This window comes from Astyanax mexicanus, chromosome 15 (assembly GCF_023375975.1).
Source record: "Astyanax mexicanus isolate ESR-SI-001 chromosome 15, AstMex3_surface, whole genome shotgun sequence".
NCBI classification, from domain to species: Eukaryota; Metazoa; Chordata; class Actinopteri; order Characiformes; family Acestrorhamphidae; genus Astyanax; species Astyanax mexicanus.
The window spans coordinates 21,656,376-21,679,903 of record NC_064422.1 but is presented as its reverse complement, the minus strand read 5'-3'; the positions used below and the strand labels follow the sequence as shown (position 1 = coordinate 21,679,903).

The 23,528-nt window shown below is 37.3% G+C and overlaps 1 protein-coding gene across 1 annotated transcript in view; it reads right to left on the bottom strand.

The window, feature by feature from the left end:
- raraa (retinoic acid receptor, alpha a) overlaps positions 1 to 23,528 on the bottom strand; it is a 165,167-nt gene that overhangs the window by 63,845 nt on the left and 77,794 nt on the right. The window contains exon 3 of the mRNA XM_007255152.4: positions 4,629 to 5,087. Within this exon, the coding sequence (XP_007255214.2) occupies positions 4,629 to 4,776 (148 nt within the window). The 5' untranslated portion in view covers positions 4,777 to 5,087. The remainder of the gene's footprint in view (positions 1 to 4,628; positions 5,088 to 23,528) is intronic.

Sequence of the window (23,528 nt, the reverse complement as noted above, 5' to 3'; positions counted from 1 at the left end):
TGTCAGTTATAAGGATTTATATTTATGTTTAGTACACAGACTAAATAACTGTAACTAGGCATTCTGCTGTTTAAAAATTTCAACAGATGCTTATTCTCACTCAAATGCTGGAGTTTTGAAATGGAAAATTAAAAGAGAAAATAACTTTGACTGAACATAAATTTATTTTAGTTAACTTTGCTATTATTTAACTGAATTTCACTTTTATATCTGAAAAATAAAGCACATTGTCAATCTGGCGCGTGGTGCTGCCCGTCAATTACATAAAACTTAAAACATTTGAAATACACAGAAATATAAAGCTATATGTTAGCATTCGTTTCTTATCACCAGGGCAAATTTATTAAAATATTAAATATATTAATTCATGAATTAAAATCTCGTCCAGCACTCTGAAATGTCAGGCACGCAAAGTGGTGCTTGGCGCAGCGGCGCGGCATTGCGCGCAGAATAACCTCTGTCTTCTAAAAAAAGTTTTTATAAATAAGATCTGACAAGTATACTAAAATTAATGTTATTAAACTTACTAAAGCCAACAAATGTACTGTTAATTAAAATCAGGCAAAATGCGCTGCGCCTCTCTCTCTCTCTCTCTCTTTCGCAGCGGGAGATGAATTCAGCGCGAGGCTATAAATAATTTACAACTCAGTTCAGTTAAATAAAAATAAGTAAGGACCTGTAAGTTAATCAAATATTGTCAAATATAAAGGATAGGTTGAGGTTTTGGTGAGCTGTTTTCATGATTTGAAACTGAAACTAACCGAAACTTTTATTATTCTGCGCAAAAAGCCTGTGATTGTTTTAAATGAGTTTTTTAATGGATTTAAATGAGTTTTTTTAACGGATTGTTGTTTTTGTCCATTCTTTTGTTTTGTTTATATATACATTTATTTCTTTGAGTGTGGTTTGGTTTGTTTAATTTTTATCCCCAGACGCGTATTTGTTTTTTCCGTTTTTTTTTCAGTATTACATGTCTTAGTAATTTTCTTTGGTCCTGTGGAGTTTTTCGTTTCTTATTTTTTTTATTCGTTAGACTATATTTTTGTCAACATTTTGGGTTTATTTTTGTTTGTTATTTTTCTAATAATAATAGTAATTACATCATTTATTTTCTTTATTTATTCTTACGCAGCAGATAAGACGCGGTGTGCGGCAGCAGAAATTCCGGGATGAAAACACAAAGAAATCTGGGCTAAAAACACAGAAAAAATATGGGGTGAAAAACAAAAATCCGGGATAAAAACACCAAAAATCCGGGGTGAATATGTCTTAAGGGGGCCGTGATTTTCTTTTTTTTTTTTTTACCTCTTTTTTTACCTCTTTTTTTAAAAACGAATATTCGAATATTCGCTTCGAATCAGTGCCGAATATCCGGAGCTCAAAAAACGCTATTCGGGCCAGCCCTAAACATAACAGTTGCATTATTATGGTTATATAGGACAGCATGAGTTAAAAACCTCGCATTACTTATCCTCTTGCTCACACACTTGCTTTTTTGGATTTCTCTATTAGGACTCACTATGTGTGTGTGTGTGTGTGTGTGAGTGTGTGTGTGTGTCTGTCTATGTCTGTCTGTCTGTGTTTCGGCTTGTTACAGTACCTGATGTCTTTTTGAAGTGACTTATGCTTCAAGGTGGAGCGCTATATTTACACCACAGCAGTACTGAAGGGTGTGTGCTTGTGTGTGTGTGTGTGTGTGTGTGTGTGGTTCACCATGGAAATGGAGCCATCCAGGATTAGAGGAAGACAGCTCACTCTTTGGACGTGAACAGAAGAAGGGTTGGGGGGATTTGCATAATCAGAAGCGGAAAAGCCGGAAAAGACTCTAGAGAGAGAGTGTGAGAGTGTGTGTGTTCGTTTGTGTGCACTTGCATGTGTTTGTGTGTGTATCATCCTGACAGCTTCTGACAGACCATGCAGAATGAACTCTCATCCAGAGACATGATCTCTCTTTTTCTCTCTCTCTCTCTCACTCTATGTCTCTCTCTCTCTCACACACACTCTATGTCGACCTGTCTCTCTCTCTCTTTCATACACACATACACACACACACACACACACACTAACATACGAGAGTATGGGAACTGAGTAAAGAATGTGGAAAGAGGACAGAAACCTGTCAGATTATCATGTGGATAATAAGAAAGAGAGAATGAAAAGAAACACACACACACATGAATACACACACACACACACACACACACACTTCTCAAAGGCATGCTGTCTCTTCCACTTAGTAGTTGCCAGTGGATCTAGAAATTGTATGCATGTATTTGTGGTGTGTGTGTGTCCCCTGATGACCCGGTGCTGAGCGATACTTGAGGGTAGAGATAATAATATTAAACACTGTTGACATTGTTATGCTTAAACAGTTACACACACAGTTTCACAATTTCAATTAATAAGCATATTATTATGCACATTAATAAGACATCAAATCCTCATAGCAATGTTCCAAATTCTTGTGTAAGTTCTTTGCAGAAAAGTAGAGGCTGTAACTGCAGCAAAGGAAAAAAAATCCCAATTATTAACTGTGAACTCAAAAGCATCTAAAAGAACAAGACTTACATATATATGTGCATATATGTATAATTATATATATATTTTAAGGTGAATATACTTATTTTTACTCGACTATAGTACAACAGATGAGCATGTGATGGAATTTAACCCCTCCATGCACTGGCTGGGGGTGTTCACACTCATCTAATGATGTTTACACTCATTTAATACACTAAATGTTAAATACACTTATAAACATACAGTATATAGCCATATACATCCAATATACAGCCACACACATACAGATACACCCATATACATCCACAATATATCCAGATCATCCCATATCCATCCACAATACATCCACATACTGCCATATACATTCAAAATAATTCATACACTGTCATATACATCCACAATACATTCAGATACTCCCATAAACATCCACAATACATCCATATACTCCCATATTCATCCACCATACATCCATATACTGCCATATACATCCAAAATACAATCATATACTGTCATATACATACACAAAACATTCAGATACTCCGATATTCATCCGCAATACATGAGTGTACACCCATATACATCCACAATACATCCAATACTGCCAGATACATCTACAATACATCCATATTATGCCTAATATATATACTCACATATACTGTACATCTATATGCATCCACTGACACCCATATACATCCATCATACGCAAATATACACCCATAAACATCCAATATACACCCACACACATATTTGGTAAATTCCTGTTACTTTTTACTGTCTTTATCTGCACAGTATGAACACTGTGACTGGTTAAAGCACAGAGCTCATTTGCATATTGCTGTGATATCAGTGCTGCAATTCTCACAACAGCCATTAAAAACCCAATAGTAGTGTGTGTGTGTGTGTGTGTGTGTGTGTGTGTTTCACAGCAGATATCTGCAGCATTCTCCTGCAAATTCAGAACCAAAAGTGACTCTGTGTCTGTGTGTGTGTGTGTGTGTGTGTGTGTGTGTGTGTTTCCTCTGGCTGCGGCTCTGCCACCCAAGTGGAGTTCCACTCTTCAGGGACGTCCAAAAGCAGACCACCAGCAATGAGCAAAACCACACAAACACACAGCTTCAACCAGCAAACTGACACACACACACACACACACACAAATACACACACACAGTACAACAAAGCCCCTGTATAGATGCTTATTGAAATGAATGCAAAATATTCAAGCTGTCCCATTCAAAAAACACAAGATATACAACTGACACTGACACTGTTTGTGTGTACTTATATGTGTGTATGTGTGTGTGTGTGTGTGTGTGTGTGTGAGAGAGAGAGAGAGTGAGATAGCACTGCATGTACAGGAAGTGGCGTATACAGCCAGGAAATGTTTGTTCTGCAAGCGGGAAGGAACCTGGTCACCTCTCTGTATAAACACACACACACACACACACACACACATATGCTGGACTCAGTCAGGCATTACTCGAAGACACAAATTTACTATTTCTGCAGAAACTCAACGTACATCAAAGCGCCACAACATTGATATACACCCACACACACATATATATATATATATATATATATATATATATATATATATATATATCCATATACACTCATCACATCCATATGCATCTATTTACAAACATAAACAGCCAAACACATTCATATTTACCCATATGGACTCACATACTTAAATGTACAAAAATATACACCTACACACACACACAAACACATCAATTTACCTCTACTAATACTATTAACTCATGCTACACCAGTCAACCTATGCACATTTAATATTTATAAGGCCATGTACTGCACTATCTGTACCATTAACATTCATATACAGCTATTTACACTCAATTACCTCTATATGCATCAATACGCACCTAAAAAACAAATATACATTCATATACATCTAAAATTCTCCCAAATACAACTAAAAAAAACAATATACACCCATACACTTTCATATGCACTCTTATATAGGCTTGTACACTTACATACATTCATACACATACATATACACCCATATACAGCAGTAAGCATTTCAAGATGGAACTCATAAACACACACACACACATAAACACACAAATTATGAGTGTACTCACTGGCTGGAGAAGGTGTACTGTATCCGCTGATGGGCAGCGCAGGCACGGCGGGGGGCGACAGACCCCCCAGCACATGAGGGAAGAAGTAGGAGAAGTGCGGGACGGGGAAGCCATTCAGGTGAGGGCTCGGGTTACCCTTACCGGACATGACCACTGGACCGGTCACTGCTGGACCGGCCACAACGGTAACGCGTACACACACAGACCGATGCGGCCGTTGGGAAGAAGGCCTCACGGGGCTCTGGCCCCCATTGGGACACCTCAGGGGAGGGGCTTCAGGGACGGGGTGGACAGCAGAAGGGTGAATCTCCTTAAAACGTCAACTCAACAAAATCCAAACCAACAGAGTAGCCCAGTGCTGAAACGTTCCGTGTAAAGCTTCTAGAAGATTCGTTATTCCATAGAGTGACCACTGTGACCATTTAGGCTACTTGCTGGCCATGCTGCCTGGTGATGGACCTGTAAAGAAAAAAAGAGAATATATAAAGAGAAAATAAATACATTTTATCTGTGTGAAAAGTGACTTTTCCAGCAGGTCAGTGTAGGTCAGTTACTTTAATTTCTATGATAGCAGTTCATGTCCCATGACTTTTGACTTTTGTCGTCATGCCTATGTATTTATTTACATCTTCACTCTCCACTATCAGCGTTTAAGCACCCCTCAGCAGTGCTGGGGCAACAGTTAATTACGGGTCACCCCAATGAACCTATTCGAATGTGAATCCAAGCAAAACATTGCAGTGTTGATGCCAAGGCCACAGCAGAACGAGTGCAAGTGTTTTGGCATAAAGTGCCTTTTCTGGCCCTAATGAACAGCTACATCTCCGCCGAAATGCTACAAAAACACCCCCTTCATCCTAATTAGTGCCTCGGAACATCACACACACTACCACTGCAATGACTGCAGGATAAAAAGCAAAGATATAAAAGTGAAAACAAGAAAGGGAAGCTGCTTCAGACATTAATTATAGAGCTCCCAGCGGGCCTCCAATAAAACTCCATTAAAAACAGTAATGAAGTACTGCCTGAGGTTTTTTATCCATCTTTATGCTTGTTCTCCTGCACATAAACACACACACACACACACACACATATGCACACGCACACACAAAAGCACCAATTGACCATGAGAAACATAACCACAGAGATAGCTCTTCCCTTCAATTAATAACAATAAACCACACAGAATCATTAGGAATGAACTGAAATAAAAACTTAAAAATTTCTTTACAGTATAGTGGAGAATGCTTAACAAACAAATATAGACACTTTATGAACTAAATTCACCCCTTATCCCCCATTAAACCTACACGCATGCCGAAAGTCATGGAACAGAAACACGTACAGTGCCCCATGTTCACACAGACAGTAGCCAATCAATACCACCCAATGCAGCAGTGGGTAGCCATGCCTACTTTTTCATATTGCCAGTGCACACAACACTGTGGGTCAAGAAATGTTACATGCCTGCAGTTAACTTCGGAAATAAAATGCCAGAGCCATCTGACACCAACTATCAGGCTTCATTCAAACTTCAATAATTCACATCACATTGACATGGCTATAATTGTAATGCAATCGTGTAAATATGTAAAAAATATTGATATGGTATTGTATCACATCATTTTATTTTGCAATGTCATAAGACAGCAATATAACCATGTTTTAACATTGTTTTTAACATGTATTAGAGCTTGGCGATGTGAATAAAAAGTTGATAAGTTTCAGAAAAACGTCAATTTACAATATGATATAATTTGATTAAACATTGAGAAAATATAATGTAAAAATATCTGTATTTATTTATAGCACCATAAATAAAACTTACTGCATATTAAAATGTTAAGTTCCACAAAACTGCACTGGTTTATATCTTTAATTACAAAGTTTTTAGAATGTCTTTGCTTAAGACTACTATCTCACTGGAAAACATTTCTACACACACAATCCATGTTCCATCTTTACTGGAAATAAATTGCAGATGATAACTCACATAGCAGCCAAAATATTACAATATGGTAATTTTTTATATATTGCGTAAAATGGTTTTAATGATATCAATACTGATGATATATTGCCCAGACCTAATGTACAACAAAATCAAACAACAATATAATATTAAATTAACACACACACACACACACACCTCAATCAACCTATAAAATACACCAACCCACCAAACAGATGAATCCTGGAATCAACCTGGTCTCCGCTGTGATGGCCCGCTGACCCCTGCGGTATCTCTAAGTAATGATGGAGCAACAGTAGCCTTACTCAATAATACGAACACACACACACGGACACACCCAGCTCGGGAGGACGCTGTCACAACCGTTGGTGACGTCTTTACAACACACTCACACACATTCTACATTGTTTTGTAGAACAGATACAAAATACTGTTTCAAATACAATATCAAATAATGAGCAAGCAATAATAACTTACTTGTCCAGGCTCCGCGCACACATAAAAAATGCCTTAGCTTTACAAAAAATGTTGGCAAAATTGCAATTAACCAAGAGACAACCTAGTCATTACACAAACAAAAGACTGCATAAACAGCTAAACTATTAAATCATGTAAACGCAACTAATAGCTTCAGATTATGCAATTATTCCCGACTAATAGAATAATGTCATGCAATTAATCGCAATTAAATTGTCAAAGCTGAGCCTAATGTAAGCTACAGTTTCTATCAATATATTTTAACATTATCCTTTAAGGCTGTGCTGGGCTAGGAACAGGTAATATAATAGAATGCATTTGTGGGAGGAGCCTGAGCAGATACATTCGATTACATTTTTTTAAAACCAGTAACAACAGCCTGAGTATAATAGCTCAGAGCATCGCAAAAATTTGGCAGGCTCTTGCACTTGCACACACACACACACACAAACACACACACACACACACACACACACACACACACACACACACACACACACACACACACACACACACACACCCTGGGCTCTTGTCAGAAGAGAAGCCCCTTGTGACATTTGTGCTTCTATCAGAAAGGTCAGCCTGTAATTACCCTAAATGCCAGTGAACATGCACCTGAAGAACACACAACGATATGTGTGTGTATTTTCCTCCCAGGGGAATGATAAGCGTCCTAGAGAGCATCGTTGATTTAGTACACACACACACACACACACACACACACACACACACACACACACACACACACACACACATACACACACACACACACACACACACACACAGGGACTTTGGATTAAGACTACTATTGTGTAATTTGGGATAAAAGCTCTCATCATGCTAAAGTTGTTGCACTGTTTGATAAAACCCCTTACAGTGTTGGGTTAAATTATACAGTATTAGATTAAAACAATTCCAACATCTGATTACGACCTGCTGCATTTTTTTAAGACGTACAGTGTTGGAATAAATTTTTTACAGTCCTGAATTATGTTTTTTACAGTGTTGGATTAAGACTTTTACAGGGTTGAATTGTGATTCCTACAGAGTTAAATAAAAACTCTTACAGTGCTGGATTAAAATTCCTAGAGTGCTGGATTAAGACTCTTACAGTGCTGGATTAAACCTCTTACAATGTTGGATTAAGACTTATACAGTGAGGATTAAAACTCTTACAGTGTTAAATTAAACGTTTTAAAGTGTTGGATTAAGATTCTTACATTATTGGATTAAGACTTTTACAATGTTGGATTAAGACTCTTACAGTGTTGGATTAAGACTCTTACAGTGCTGGATTAAGACTCTTACAGTGTTGGACTAAACTCTTACGGTGTTGGAGTAAAACTCTTACAGTGCGGAATTAAAACTCTTACAGTGTTGGATTAAAACTCTTACAGTGCGGAATTAAGACTCTTACAGTGACAGATTAAAACTCTGTCAGTGTTGGATTAAGACACCTATATTATTGGATTAAAACTCTTACAGTGTCTGAATAACATTCTTACATTATTGGATTAAAACTCCTACAGTTCTGGATTAAAATTTAAACATTGCTGAATTAAGACTCTTACAGTGCTGGATAAAAACTCTTACAGTGCTGGATTAAGACTCTTACAGTGCTGGATTAAGACTCTTACAGTGCTGGATTAAGACTCTTACAGTATTGAATTAAGACTCTAGCATTGTTGGATAAAAACTCTTATAATGCTAGATTAAGAACAGTGTTGGATTAAGACTGTACCATTACATTATGGTATCAGGGTAGGTAGGGTAGTCTAATACACACTTTGCAGTGTGGAGACATTGGACCAAAAAATGTACGCGTCATCATTCTTACATGACCTATGTGTATACATGTATTTATTTCTTCAAGGGGACTCTATTTTAATAGAGTGATTTTAATAAACATGAAAGAAAAGTTGACCTTTATATGAGGACAGGGTTAGTGTTGAGTTAGCATTAGCATTTAGCACAGTGCATGAGGCCATGTGTGTGTGTGTGTGTGTGTGTATGTATGCAGGGTCAGCCCTGCTATTGACACAGCTGGCCGGGAGGAAAAGATTGCTTAATATGAAATATGAAGAAATCAGTGAAGGGAAGGAGGGAGTGGACAGAGAAGAAAAAAAAATACAGGACACACACTCAGTCACACACACACACACACACACACACACACACACACACACACACACACACACACACACACACACACAAACACACACAGCTTAGGGTACTGAGTCCCTCACCAATCCTTCCACTTACAGTTCTTTTCTATACTTGCAGAAGCCTAAAAGAGATGATGCTCAATGTTGACAAATGGCTCCACCCCCAAACTCCTCTGCATTCCTGTAAACTCCAGTGGTCATTCTGATAATGTGGTGGTTCTACCCAGTCCAAGAACTCAATTAATAATGAATTATTAGAAATAATTCACTGGAAGACTCCTTCATCTACACACACACAAAGAAACACACACACAAAACAGAAATGCAGGTAGATGTGAGCTGTTTCTCTCTGGAAGCAATAAAGATTATGTTTTTTACTGAAGCAGGGGGGCACTGACCTGTGACACACACATACACACACACACAAACACACACACACAGACTGTTCCAAGAAAGGCCTTGTGGAGGGTTTTCCAACGCTCGTCACACTCATGAGATGAGGCCCCTTTTCTAATGAAAAACACATTTTAGCACCACCGCTCCTACACACACACACACACACACGTAACTCTACATGCAGCTTCTTCCAAAGACCAGCTCTGGACATCGTAATATTCAGCAGTCGTATCTTTAAACGAGTCACTTCCCTGCAGGGAAGCACCACAGTGGGACTCTTCTCAAAATCCAGATTCAGCTCCACCCACTTTAAAACAGACAGCTTATCTGGAAATCTGTGGTTACGCTACACCTTTTTCCACGATGAGGCTACACCCAGTTCTGTGGTTACGCTGCACCTATTTCCATAAATAAGCTACACACATTTCTATTTTCACGCTACAATACTACAATATGATATGGAGTGTGTAATCACGCACTGATGGTGCCAGGCTGTGGAAGATTATAGTGTTCTTTTGTTTCTGCTTGACTTGTATAAAATGAACTGATGACAGCATACCGAAAAATGAACGTCAGTCAGTATCAGATGCTGTATACAGTGTATAGCTCTTAGAACTCTAGGCCAGTTTTTTAGTTTGATTTATTTATTTTTTTGGCTAAAAATAATAAAGCCTGTATAGAAGACAGTCACACATGCCAGATGCTATTTTCAGGCAATTACTCAAATATGTCTAAATTGAATGCAAATATTAACAGATTTCAGGTATTTGACCACATTTTGATAAAAGAAAATAAAATAAATTGTAAAAAATAAATAAACTAGTATGTCCTAATTTATTTGTTAGTATTTTTTTAATTAATGCAATCTGACATGAGCACCTTATTACAGAGCCTAAAATAGTGGACAGGCCAGTTATGGTAGATGTTTTTCTGAGCTGGATTATTAGTTGATAGCTTATAACAGGATTATAGTACTAAATAGATAGGGTGCTGTAAGTCATACTATTTGATATTATTCGTGGATAATCAGGATTAATATTAAAATATTTATTTAAGTAATTTCTATGACTGTATTTCTATTAATATACAGTAACAGTCAAAAGTTTGGACACACCCCTTCTCATTGAATGTTTTTATTTTTTTATTATTTTCTACATAGTACACTAATGTTAAAGACATCAAAACTGCGAGGGAATGCATAGAAAATTTAGAAATAAAGAAAAAAGTGTTAAACATGCCAAAATATGTTTCTTTAAAGTATCGCATTTTTCTCAATATAAGGCGTATCGTATTATAAGGCTCACTATCAATAAACGTCTATTTTCTGGTCTATTTTCATTTATAAGGCACACTGGATTATAAGGCACATTGTAAGCGCCACTAGTAAGGAACAGGGGTGTCACCAAGTTTTCCTTCAGCAGGTCTCGCTGCAGGGGGCGCCTAGGTTAACAAAACTGTAATTCTTCAAAAAAAGCACTGGATGTTAATCTACACAGAAGATTTCACTACTAAAAACTGCTTATTCAGGTGAATAATGTGTTTCTGTTTACTTACAGTAAGCTTAGATTTCCAGTACTTTAGCACAGTTAGCAGCAGTGTTAGCCATACACTGAGGACCCTGAGTGTTCTGGTAACCCAGGGTGCTATTAGCTAGCAGTTTGTCCCACTTAGCTTGTTTTAACACAGTAAACACACAGACTGCAGTCTGATATACTTAGTCGGTTAGGCGCTAATGCTAATACTGCTCCAGCCTTAGTGCTGGAGAAAAACTTCACTGAAACTCCTGTTTAATGCTGTACTTCAGCGAAGTGGCTTTACTGATCCTTACAACCTGACTAGTAGAATTCATACATAAGGAGCACCGGATTATAAGACGCACTGTTGATTTTTGGGATAATTAAATAATTTTAAGTGCACCTTATAGTGTGAAAAATACTGTAGCATTAATATTGGCATTATTCTCTCAGTCTGCATATGTGTTACCTGAAAGTTGAGTTAAGTCTTTAATATTAATCTTTAATGTAATAAATAATACAAAAATAAAGAATACATATTAATGAGAATATGTGTTCAAACCTTTGACTGATTCTGAACATATAGATTTCTAATAAATCAGTGTAGTGAGAATAAAGACTAAGCAAAGCTCTCTCTCTCTCTTGCAGTCAGGCTAAATGTCACAAGTTTTCTATGAAGCTGACTTTAGCCTCCTGTTTACCGATACACTGCGGACGTGCTGTAAACACACGGCCTCTACACTCAATTCAATTACTCTGTGTGTGTGTGTGTGTGTGAGTGTGTCCTTCAGGATTCCCTCTATTGCTCAATCTTTCAGCTCAAACTCAGGAAGTTCAGTCAAAAATCTATGCAGCTACATGGCTAAAGTAGCTGATAACAATGAAAATGTATGGGTACCAATTAGCATCATGCTAACTGGATTGATGGAGCCATTATACACCTTGGAAAACTACAATGAAACAACAGGAAACAATAATAAAACAACAGAAGCCACATCACCCTGTACATTTTATGAAATCTATTCAAATTTCTGTATAACTATAAATTGCATAAACATTACTAAACAGTATAGAGCACCCCCTACACTTTCTGCAGTGTATTACAGTCTGTCAGAATGAGTGTGCGGAACATATGATCATTACAGAGCATTACACAGCTTCCCCTACACTTCCTGTAGTTTACTATCTCTACATTTCTGTTCATCTAGACAGTGGGGAGTTCATTAGGGGTGAGTGATATGGCGCTAAAATAATATCACAATATTTCAGGGTATTTTTGTGATAACGATACTCTTGGCAATATGACAAAATACTGAATAATAAAAAAAATACATTTTTATACTACTGCAACAAAATTAAAATGACATTTTATCATTGCATACAATATGATATGGCATACCACTAACTGAGATATTAAAAATACAAGAATTTTATCAGATTTGAAACAGAAGTCAATGATCCAGAATGTCCTGATACTAATAATCCACTCCATATATCTCCATATATCCAGGACTGTAGTAAAATAAATGATTTACAATTAGTTGTGGGTGATATGGCACAATATTTTAGGGTATAATATTATACGATACAATATGGCACACCCCTAATTGTCATAATAGCAAAATTGTGATTTTCGATATAATACCTGCCTAAATATCTCAATAACCAACACTGAAATTATATTATGTCAAAAATGTATTCAACATCTGAAATTAATGGAATAATAGACCGAATTGATTGATAAAAGATTGAACATGTAACAAAAATTTAACAAGATTAACAATGTAGGTATGTTTAAGAACATTCAGAACATTATAAGGTTATCGAATTTATTTGATAGTTGACTTTGTGAGCTGTCGAGAGCCCCTCCTAACCAAAAAAACTTAATATAAATTAAATATAAAAGTGTCAGTGACATCATCAGCCCCTTGATTTACTTGATCATTGACAAGCAAAGAAAAACAGAAAATAAGGCATTTAAAAGTTGATAGTTTGTGAATTATCATGTGATCGATGTGGTGTTTGAATGCTTTGAAGAACTTACATGATGGGTTGAGGCAATTCATTAAGTGAATTGGTTCGCGAATTGAGTGCAAATCGGAATCAATGATACAAAACATTGATTCAGTTTACAAGCCATGGGGAAACTCTGAGACAGCACAGAGCTCTCCTCAGACACTGGAGTATACTTCAGAATGTGTTTATGACTAAAAAACAGAGAAATAAAGCAGTAAACAAGTCACAGAAATTTACTTTGAAAGAATATCATATCACAATTAAATTGTGTCTATTTACTGATGATTGTGTTTACTTTGATTGTGTTTGATTAATATCTATTTTTTTTGGTGATCAGAAACATTAAAGAGTGACAAACATGAAAAAAAAAAGAAAATGTGAAGGTACCAAACACTTTTTCACACCACTGTATTAGTATATTACATGATAGTATATTTAATTGTGTTATCTTAGGATATATTATGTTGTATTACACTATATCACATATTATATTAAAGTACATTTTATTAATTATATCATTCTACATTACAATATAATATAAACGATATTATACTGTGCTGTGATATATTGTAGTATATTATATGATAATAAAAGCTGTTATATCATATTCCATTAGTAAACAACATTACCATACTTATTAGATCAGAGTGTATCAGTGTGTATTAGTGTGTATCAGTGTGTGAAATGGAATCAGGTGATTTAGGATGGAGAGTGTGTTTCTTGAGGGCCCAAACAGATGAGTATTGATTGGAGAACTGACTGATTGGCACATGTGAGATGTTTAGCCAATACCACTGCTAGTTACTTATTTACGCTCACAGAGAGTCTGTACACACACAGAGTGCTTTTACAGAAACACAGTGTGTGTGTGTGTGTGTGTGATTGGATATTTTTTCAGCAGTATCTGAAAACATGGAGAGAGTTGCAGCCAGACAGGAAGAGGTCCAAACAGGGGAGTCGTGTTAACTCTTTGCACAGCATGTTTGTGTGTGTATGTGTGTGTGTGTGTTTAAGAGGGAAGGAAGGAAGAGAGAGAAAAAATGTGTGAAATAAAAAATGAAAGAAATGTGAGAAATTCAGGAAGACTGAATGTGTGTCTGAGATTTTTAAGCGTTTCACTGAAGAAAATCACTGTTTAAATATGAACTTGTATCTTTACAATACAATGTTTCTAATCTATTATAATATCGTAACCCTTGTGTGATTAACAGCTATTTCCTTTTGAGACGTTTCAATACCCAGGTCCACTATGGTGCCAGAGTTGATCACAGGGTTAAGGGCTCAATACCCAGGTATGCTAAGCTGCCTCTGATTGCACCCTTTGCTGTGAGCATGCGAGTGTGTGCTATATCTTATCGCTGCTGTAATGTATGTGCTGAAAAACATCAACACCAAGGAGATCAGAGTTAAAAAACAAAGCCACAGGCGAGATTGGTCACAAAGATTAGATATACACAAAGATTAGATGTACACAAATACACTATACACACCCTTTAACCTTTACCACAAGCACACACATACAGCACTGGAAAAAAATTAAAAGACCACTTCAGCTTTTGAATCAGTATCTCAGATTTTGCTATTTATAGGTATATGTTTGTGTAAAATGAATATAGTTATTTTATTCTATAAACTACAGACAACATTTCTCCCAAATAAAAATATTGTCATTTAGATCATTTATGTGCGGAAAATGAAATATGGTTGAAATAACAAAAAAGATGCAGAGCTTTCAGACCTCAAATAATGCAAAGAAAACAAGTTCATATTTATAAAAGTTTTAAGAGTTCAGAAATATCCAAGAATAACCCTGGTTTTTAATCACAGTTTTCATGCATCTTGGCATGTTCTCCTCCACCAGTCTTACACACTGCTTTTGAATAACTTTATGCCACTCCTGGTGCAAAAATTCAAGCAGTTCAGCTTGGTTTGATGGCTTGTGATCATCCATCTTCCTCTTGATTATATTCCAGATGTTTTTAATTTTGAAAAAAAAAAGAAACTCATCATTTTTAGGTGGTCTCTCATTTTTTTCCAGAGCTGTATAAACACACACACATGCACACCACTATCATACTATCATCTGATTAGTAAAGGGTTTCAGTTTGCCAGATTTATTCTTAGTTTTCGTCCTTAAAAGGTCAATTTTTTAAGAATTGTTTCATGTTCTTATATATTTAACAATATTGCACCAAATTCCTAACCGTTTTTTATTCATTAGAATAATAAAATGTCTCAGAAGATCATCAGATTCCTGAATTCTCAACAAAAAAAAACATATGACAAAATTTTGCATTTAAGAAAAAACAGTTATTAACATAAGTCGTAAATATTCAAAAACAGACCCTGTATATTTGCCAAAATAATAACAAATAGTCTTCAATATACCACACATTTCACAACGCAGAGCACACATACACACACACACATTTTGGCACAAACAGTGAAATGCATGAATAAAATACAAAAAAACAAACAAACGTGTAAATGCCCCTCCCCCACCACAGAAACACACACACACAAACATATTATAACAGCAGCGTCGCTTTCTTCCCTACGGTGACTGTCCTATGACAAACCCATCTGCCCCGCCCCCTAACACCCGGGTGATTGCAGCTCTCTGATTAAATCAATCAATCAAAGGACGACGCCTTGAACCACCATCACCAGTCCCTCCCCTCACACACACACACATACACACACAAGCACACAAACACACACAACCACACACAAACACAAAACGTTCGGATTTTCTACACACACCAAAACACCAAACGTACTAAATTCAAAGTCTAAAAATACAACACACACACCCATGTACCACAACAGCTGTACCACTCCTCACGTAAACCAGTAACGCTTAGTGTACAGCACAAAGAATCACATCAGGGGCAAGGACGCGCTCCCTGACTCTGACCCTGACCTCTGACCTTCTCCGAACAGACAATACGATCATTTCCCCCCCCCCCGTAGACTGGGAAAGGTCAAATCCTCGGTCACTGCTGTCTGTGCTTGGATATGGAGCTCAATACTGCAATAAAAAATGACGCTAAAGCAGAGAAGCACTAAGCTGATCCTAATTTGTCAGGCTAGATTAGCGGGAGCCGCGCAGCCTCTGCGGCTCTGAGGCTCGGGCCCCAAGGTGGGAGAGACTAAAGCCTGGACAGTTTGAACCCGGGCCAGTTCCGTTTAGAAACGCAGCCAAAAACCCTGAAGGAACGACGGTATCAGCATCCGTTAGAGCACGCCTTAATCAAAGCACTTATTAGCATAATAAATCTTGCTGGAGAACATAGTTTAAAGGTTATTAAGACCCTGTGTGTACCCCTTTCAAACCATATGTACAAACCTCCTGCAGAAATAATCCTCCTCTAGGATATTGATCGCAGCAAGAGATAGAAATTCCTGTTCTACGTACACTCATCGTTAAAGAAAAACATTAGTTAGCAAAATTAGTTGCATCTTGAAGGATGGATGTTGGATTGCAGTGCTGTTCAGCAGGAAGATAAAGGTTACAAAATTTAGGCTCAGCATGGAGTTGTAGAGGTTCCTAATGGTGTCCTGTTATAATCCATCCCATGCAGCTTGACAATTCACAGTATAAGGATCCTGGAGGGGTGAAGTGTTGATGCCATGTCCAAAAAAATCCTACATATTCTAAATTTGACCTGCCAGAACATAGTATCCGTGTCTTCAAGGGCGCTATTTTAGTGATTTTAGAGTGCTGGACGAGACTTTAATTAATGAATGATTATATTTTATATTTTAATCAATGTGACCTGGTAATAAGAAATGATCGCTAACATATAGCTTTAAAGATCTGCGTATTTAAAATTTAAAACAATTAACGGGCAACAGTTTTGAATAACTGTTGGGCAGCGCAAGACGTGAGAGCGCGTGAGGCAATGTGCTTTGGTGTTTTTCAAATATTGCAAATATATTTGCAAATAAAGCAAATTTTGGTTAAATAATATTAATAAAATAAATTTATGTTCAGTCAAAGTGCTTCTCTCTTTTAATTTTCTATTTCCAAAACTGCAGGGTGTGAGAGAGAATGAGTGATTATGAGCATCTGTCAATTTCGTCTCATCTGCTATATTACGCCCGTGTACTAAACATAAATATAAATCCTTATAAATGTCAGAAAAAATATAACTAATAATAACTTGATAGTTACTGTACACATTTGTAAGTATTTTTTATTTTATAGGTGTGTTTTGCTGTGGTAAAGAAGTGATATGTGTGGTATGTGGTACTGTGCTTGGGGTGCGCAGTGCGCACGCTGATCCAGACATGATTGCGCGGCTGACTGTTGACTGCTGTCAGGGTTTTAATCAGTCAGTAGCGCATCTATATTTCCCACCGCCAAGATAGAAATATGCCAGATATTTACCTGAACACATGTCAATTCCAGACGCCCATCAGTGTAAATATTTTCCTAAAGTCCAACAATATTTTAACCACATCTGCGCAAGGAATGAAAATACACTGTTGACGGGATGTAAGATAGCAACGAGCATTGCGACGCACCTTGCGCAGGGTGTACGATTATGCCCTTGAGATGGCAGCAGTATGTGGGTGAGCACTGTCAAGGTATGACCACCTTGTTAGAGACGTCATCAATGTAAATGTAGGCTGTCAAATAGCCTGCAAATAAGACTAATTGTGATCTGGAATCGTACAAAATTGCTTTTGAATGTATGATACATGATAACAAACAATTCACTTTGGCTCTGACCACAGACAAAAGCGGGACTCGTCAGTGAAGATGACCCATTGCCGCATTGAATCGCTATACGACCGTCTGGCATGGCATGACTACACGCCAAGTTTATTTCCTTCTGGGTGCAACTATTTTTTTTTTGATGATGTGTATATGTGTATATGTCTCATACTGCACATTTTGGTATTGTGTATTTGTGTGTGTGTGTGTGTCCCCTTCCTCAGGCCTGTCTCAGGATGAGTGTTCTGTCCCTGCGTGCACCCACGATGCAAAGCTTTTTAACACGCCCTCTTACTGCATGAGCGGCCAGAACATTGCGTGCTTTATCTCTCCGCCAATCTCGACTTCTCTCCTGTCCAAACATCTCTCCATCTCTCTATTCTAGTCCAAATTTCTCTATCTATGTCTGTCTCATTCCTCTTTTTTTGGGGGGGTTATTATTTTTTCATCGGTGTTATTTTTGGAATGGTCTGGGTGCGCTGATGAACGAAGCTACAAAGGAAATGAATCTCGTGAAACAGATATAGAGATGGGGGAAAAAGAGAAAGAGAGCGTGTGTGAGAAAGAAAGAGAGAGAAAGATGTGTACGCTGTTAGGATGAGCTTCTGAAATGTCAGTGAAATTTAATGTAGCATGTGCACCACTATTCGTTTCGTAGTGGCCGTCCTCTGTGAGGCGCCACATGGACTGTACTGCTGCCACACAGCTACACCCACTGATTACCACCCATGCCTGTTTCTCATATTTGAAATGATCATGACTGCCATGTGCCCACTTTTTTTTTGCAAGATTCTTAATGCCAAGTTTGAACTACACGCTTTTAGCCTTAAATTCCAAGTTGCATACGGTTCATGAGCCATTTGCTTTGTTTGGCACTGGATAGTTTGCTACTTGTAAATTGTTGGAAGATACGATTAATAATAGAAAATAATAATAAATATCAAGCAAGCAACCACTGACAAATATATAGCAGCATATAGCATCTCTTGACTTGTCAACGACTCAAAATCCAATAGTGTAAAAAATTGTTGTGACTAGAAGTGAGTGCTGCGAATAGCTAAACCCTTTAGGCGCACAAGGAAAAAAACCCATCTTAAGCACATTAAGGCATAATATCAGTCTTTGCATGTGTTTTCATGATAAAATGTGATTTTGAAGATCAGACAGACCTTGCCATGGGTTCCTACCTGAGAAAGATAATTTGTGACCCTGTGTTGCTAATCAGCCGTGTAGTATTTCACATCTTTAAAATATCACTAATTACAAGAAGGGTATTATTTATTAAATTAACAGAAGGATTTATGAAAACTGAGGAAATACTTTATTAAATTAACAGAACGATTTATTAACACTGAAGGAATTATTCATTAAATTTAACAGAACGATTTATTAAAACTGAGGGAATTATTTATTAAATTTAACAGAATGATTTATTAAAACTCTGGAAATGATTTATTAAATTTAACAGAATTATTTATTAAAATTGAGGGAATTATTGATTAAAATTAACATAACGATTTATGAATACTGAGGGAATGTTTCATTAAATTTAACAGAGTTATTTATGAAAACTGAGGAAATTATTTATTAAATTTAACAGAGTTATTTATGAAAACTGAGGAAATTATTTATTAAATTTAACAGAGTTATTTATGAAAACTGAGGAAATTATTTATTAAATTAACAGAACGATTTATGAATAAAAATTCATGAACATAAGAGACTTTTTTATTAAACATAAGAGTTTTTTTTATTAAATCAAGAGGATGATTTAAGTAAACATATTAATTACATACAAGGAATTATTATTTTTTTTTTCATTATTATGGAAATCTGAAAGATGTTGTTTAATGTTTAAAACGACACAAAATGATTTTATCACATTCTGTTTGGACTCACAGACAAGTGTAGTCCCCTATCAGATTTTGCTCAGATTTTAGACCTTTTTTTCTATCCCCTAATCTTCTGGATAAGAGTATTAAGTCATAAATTTTAAGTCATTTAAATTTAAAAGCCTGTGTCAGGACCACCACAGACGGTTAAGGCCTTTGGTACACTTAATGTGAAGACATCAGTTGCCTTAAGCTGGGGTTATACTACATAATTTTTGCCTTGATTTTAGCCTTAATTCTCAATCTGGCACTTTTGGCCTTCCATTCCCAATTTAGACAAGATAAAAAATTCTTCACCTACGATGAAAAGCTGTACAGGGTATTCAAGGCTTTAGACACCTTAAAGAGACCCTTTTTCACTTTCTTAAAATTTTAGGCACCACTTGTCAGTCCATCTGGAGTAGGCCTCTCCTCAAGGATAATGCATACGTCCTTTTGGACACTGCTAAATTGCCTGTAGCTTTGGTGAGTTAATGGACGCACTGTTCTGGGCAGTTTTGACTGATAATATCTAATTTACCTCCCATAAGAGGCCACATAAATAGACTGGTGGCCTGCTGGCTACACCAGGCCCTTTCAAGTTATCAGGTCTTATCAGGAAAAGACCCTTGTGTGAGACACGTGTTCTCTCCTGAACTAGGACAACACAATCTGACATGTGCTTTTAGATGCATCCTCATCCAAAGTTCATATTTCCACACCATTACCCTGTTAAGTATTCCTTTAGAAGTACAGCCTGTCAAACCAGACCATACTGATTAGATTATCCCTCAACTCGGTTGAGCTCCAGGCACCTAGGCAAACATTTATCCTCTTGTTTTGCATAAAATCCTGTATTTGGTTTACCTGGCCTTTCTGGATTAAGTGGAAACCAACCCTGCTTTATGTTCCTGGACAAAGCACCTAATCTCATTTGCAAATAATATTTGCTCAAAGCTTTTTTACATCAGCCTTTGGCTATTGTTGGCAGTCGCAGTAGTCATGTTACAAAATCACACAACCGCACATACAGCACCGGGAGCAGATACAGTAGATTCAACACCTTCAGCAGACTGTCCAATTGAAGCAATATCCCAGACCACCGACACTGGAACACACGTAGGCTCGAAAACAGCTTTGACATTTGAATAAACATATCAAACTCACAGAGCAAGTCAACTCCCAAGTCTAAAAAAAAGGCTAGTATGAAAATGCCCTAAGTGTTCTAATACGACTCCAAAAGTCTAAAATTCTACTCCTACTTGGTTCTGTTCCCTTCTCTCATGCAGAGAAGTGATATACACAACACGTCTCCGCCAGACAGGGGTGTGTTGTACCAGCACAGGAATGCAAACAGCTTTTGGCTTGTGAGGATAACTTCACAAGTTTCAATTTGGGTCCCCTTGTCTTTTTTGCTTGCGCCAGAACCAGACATGTTAACTTGACTGCGATCTTTCGAAGTAAACACAGAACTGCCTCAAGATCAGGTTTAACTTTCCACCTGCTGGAGAAAGAATTCTCCTAGACAATAAACTAACCATTGAGGACCAAATCTGGTCAGCTAAAAGCCCTCCGGACATCTGTGAACATCAACTGAACAAAAACACAGGAATATCCGGCCATAACTTGATGGTTGTCTCAATCAAAACTCAACAAAATATGAAGCTATCTAGGTAATGTGTTGTATCCTAAGCAAACTTCTAAGAAAGGTACCCTAAGCCATTCCTATTGTAGAGCTTCTAAAACAATAACCGGCACAGTACTGGGGAAAAATGGAGAGCAAAAGTGCAGGCTCCACAAATATTTTTGAAGAAGATCTAGTCTAGTTTTTTGAAAAATCTACTTATCTCTGAGCATACTATCACATACCAGCCTAAAAAAATTGTATTACTGCTGAGCAGAGATACTGGCCTGGGTTTCTTTAAAGAGATTATCTCTTTCTGAAGGCAGCAGTTGAGAAGGATAGTGCCATTGCAGACTTTGCAAACTGCGATCTAGTCTGAACCTTGATGAACCACAATCACAAATCTTTATAGCAACATACAAAAAGTTTAAGTAATTCATATATCGATATCAATATAAAACTGCCAGGGTGCTCTCATGTCTATGTTACCTTCTGGCTCTCTTCTTTTAGTTAGACTGTTATAGTCAGATCTTGCAGGGTTATTAGCCTCACTTTGATAATGTTTCACTTTCTCCGTCCTGGAACTAATTCCATCTGTGTACCTTTTTCAGAGTTAATGCCTGCCCGCCTGTCCAACCTGTCACTGATGGATGTTCAACCGTCAAGTTCTCCTGTGACCTGTCTGGCCAGACACTGATGGAAGCTTTTGATCGCCTACCACAGACCAAACTTCTCTAGTCAGAAGCTCTAAAAATCGATCTGGCATCTACAAAACAGAAAACGATCACTAACCTAAGAGGAACTGACAGTTGAAGGGTGTGGTTGGTGTAGCAAAATGGTTAACAACACAGTTCTTATGCAAAAGAATGGGGTTTTCTTCGCTGCTTGGGCATGTATTCCTCTGCATCTAGATTAAATGATAAACCACTCTAAAAATGTTCTGAAGAATCAGAGCAGGCAAGCAAAAACTGTGACAGAAGAAGCTGCAAGAGAGATGTTCTTTACAGATCAGTTCCAAGACAAAAAAAAAAAAAACAGGCTTCAGGCTTCAAGTTGCCAACAATAAAAACTCTTAAGAAGAAAAGTCTGAAGACCTCCCATCACTGCAAAACTATGTAGTAGATGGTACTACATCCCACCACCAAATGTCCATTCAAATAAAAAATGGGAACATTATTTATGAGGTCGTGGGACCTACAATTGAAGAGCCAGAGCTTGCAAGTACAAAAATTAAAGACATGAAAATAGATCAATGATGATATCTTTTTTTAAGCTTCTAATCATATAAAATGTGTGATGGAAAGTTTAGAGGCCTAGCTTATTGTCTGCTTCTGACCATATCAAGGGTTTACAGGTAGTAGATGGAGAGGCTGGACCTGGTGCCAAGTTTAAACAACAAATATGGGTCAGGGTCCCATATCCTACTACCAAATTTCCATATATGAAGTGCAGAATCTAAGAAATCAATCAAAAAACAATGTCTAAGGTCAGCAGTACCTACAAATTAAAGGGTTAGACCGTGCAAGAGTCAAAGCTAACCAAAGATCAATGGAGATGTCCTTCACAAAGCAGTTCCTGGACAAAACAGGCTTCTGGCTTCAGGCTTCCAGCTCCCAAATACAGAAATTCTAAGAAGGAAAGTGCAAGGGTCTACCATAACTGACCTTGTGGTTGTTGATGTTTAAAGTTTAAAGAGCACACGTAGAACAACGTCCCAGACTCCATCCCCAGATTTCCATCCAAGACTTTATTTCTAATAATTATAAGAACTAGAATTTGTGAGCCTAGCAAAGACAAGTCATAGTAATATAAGTAATAAAATGAGAGGATATCAAGCAGCTGGTCCTTTAAGTACAAAAACGTCCACAAATCAGAAGTGACCCAGTTTTCTTAGTATAGCAGGTTAACCAGCTAGTTAACACTGCAAATGCAACAAAGCTGGTCGTATTATTGGTTGAGGCTGTTCTCCACTTTGCATTTAGTTAGCATGCTCTGCTTCCTTAGAAGAATTTGATAGTATGAAAAATCGTACTGAGCTGGTTACTTCCTGTCGGCGGCGCGAGCAGTCGGTGCTTTTTTGTTTGTTTTGTTGTAAATAATCCGTTCTGAACTCGCAACCATGCAAGAGTTCGCTATGAGGACAAC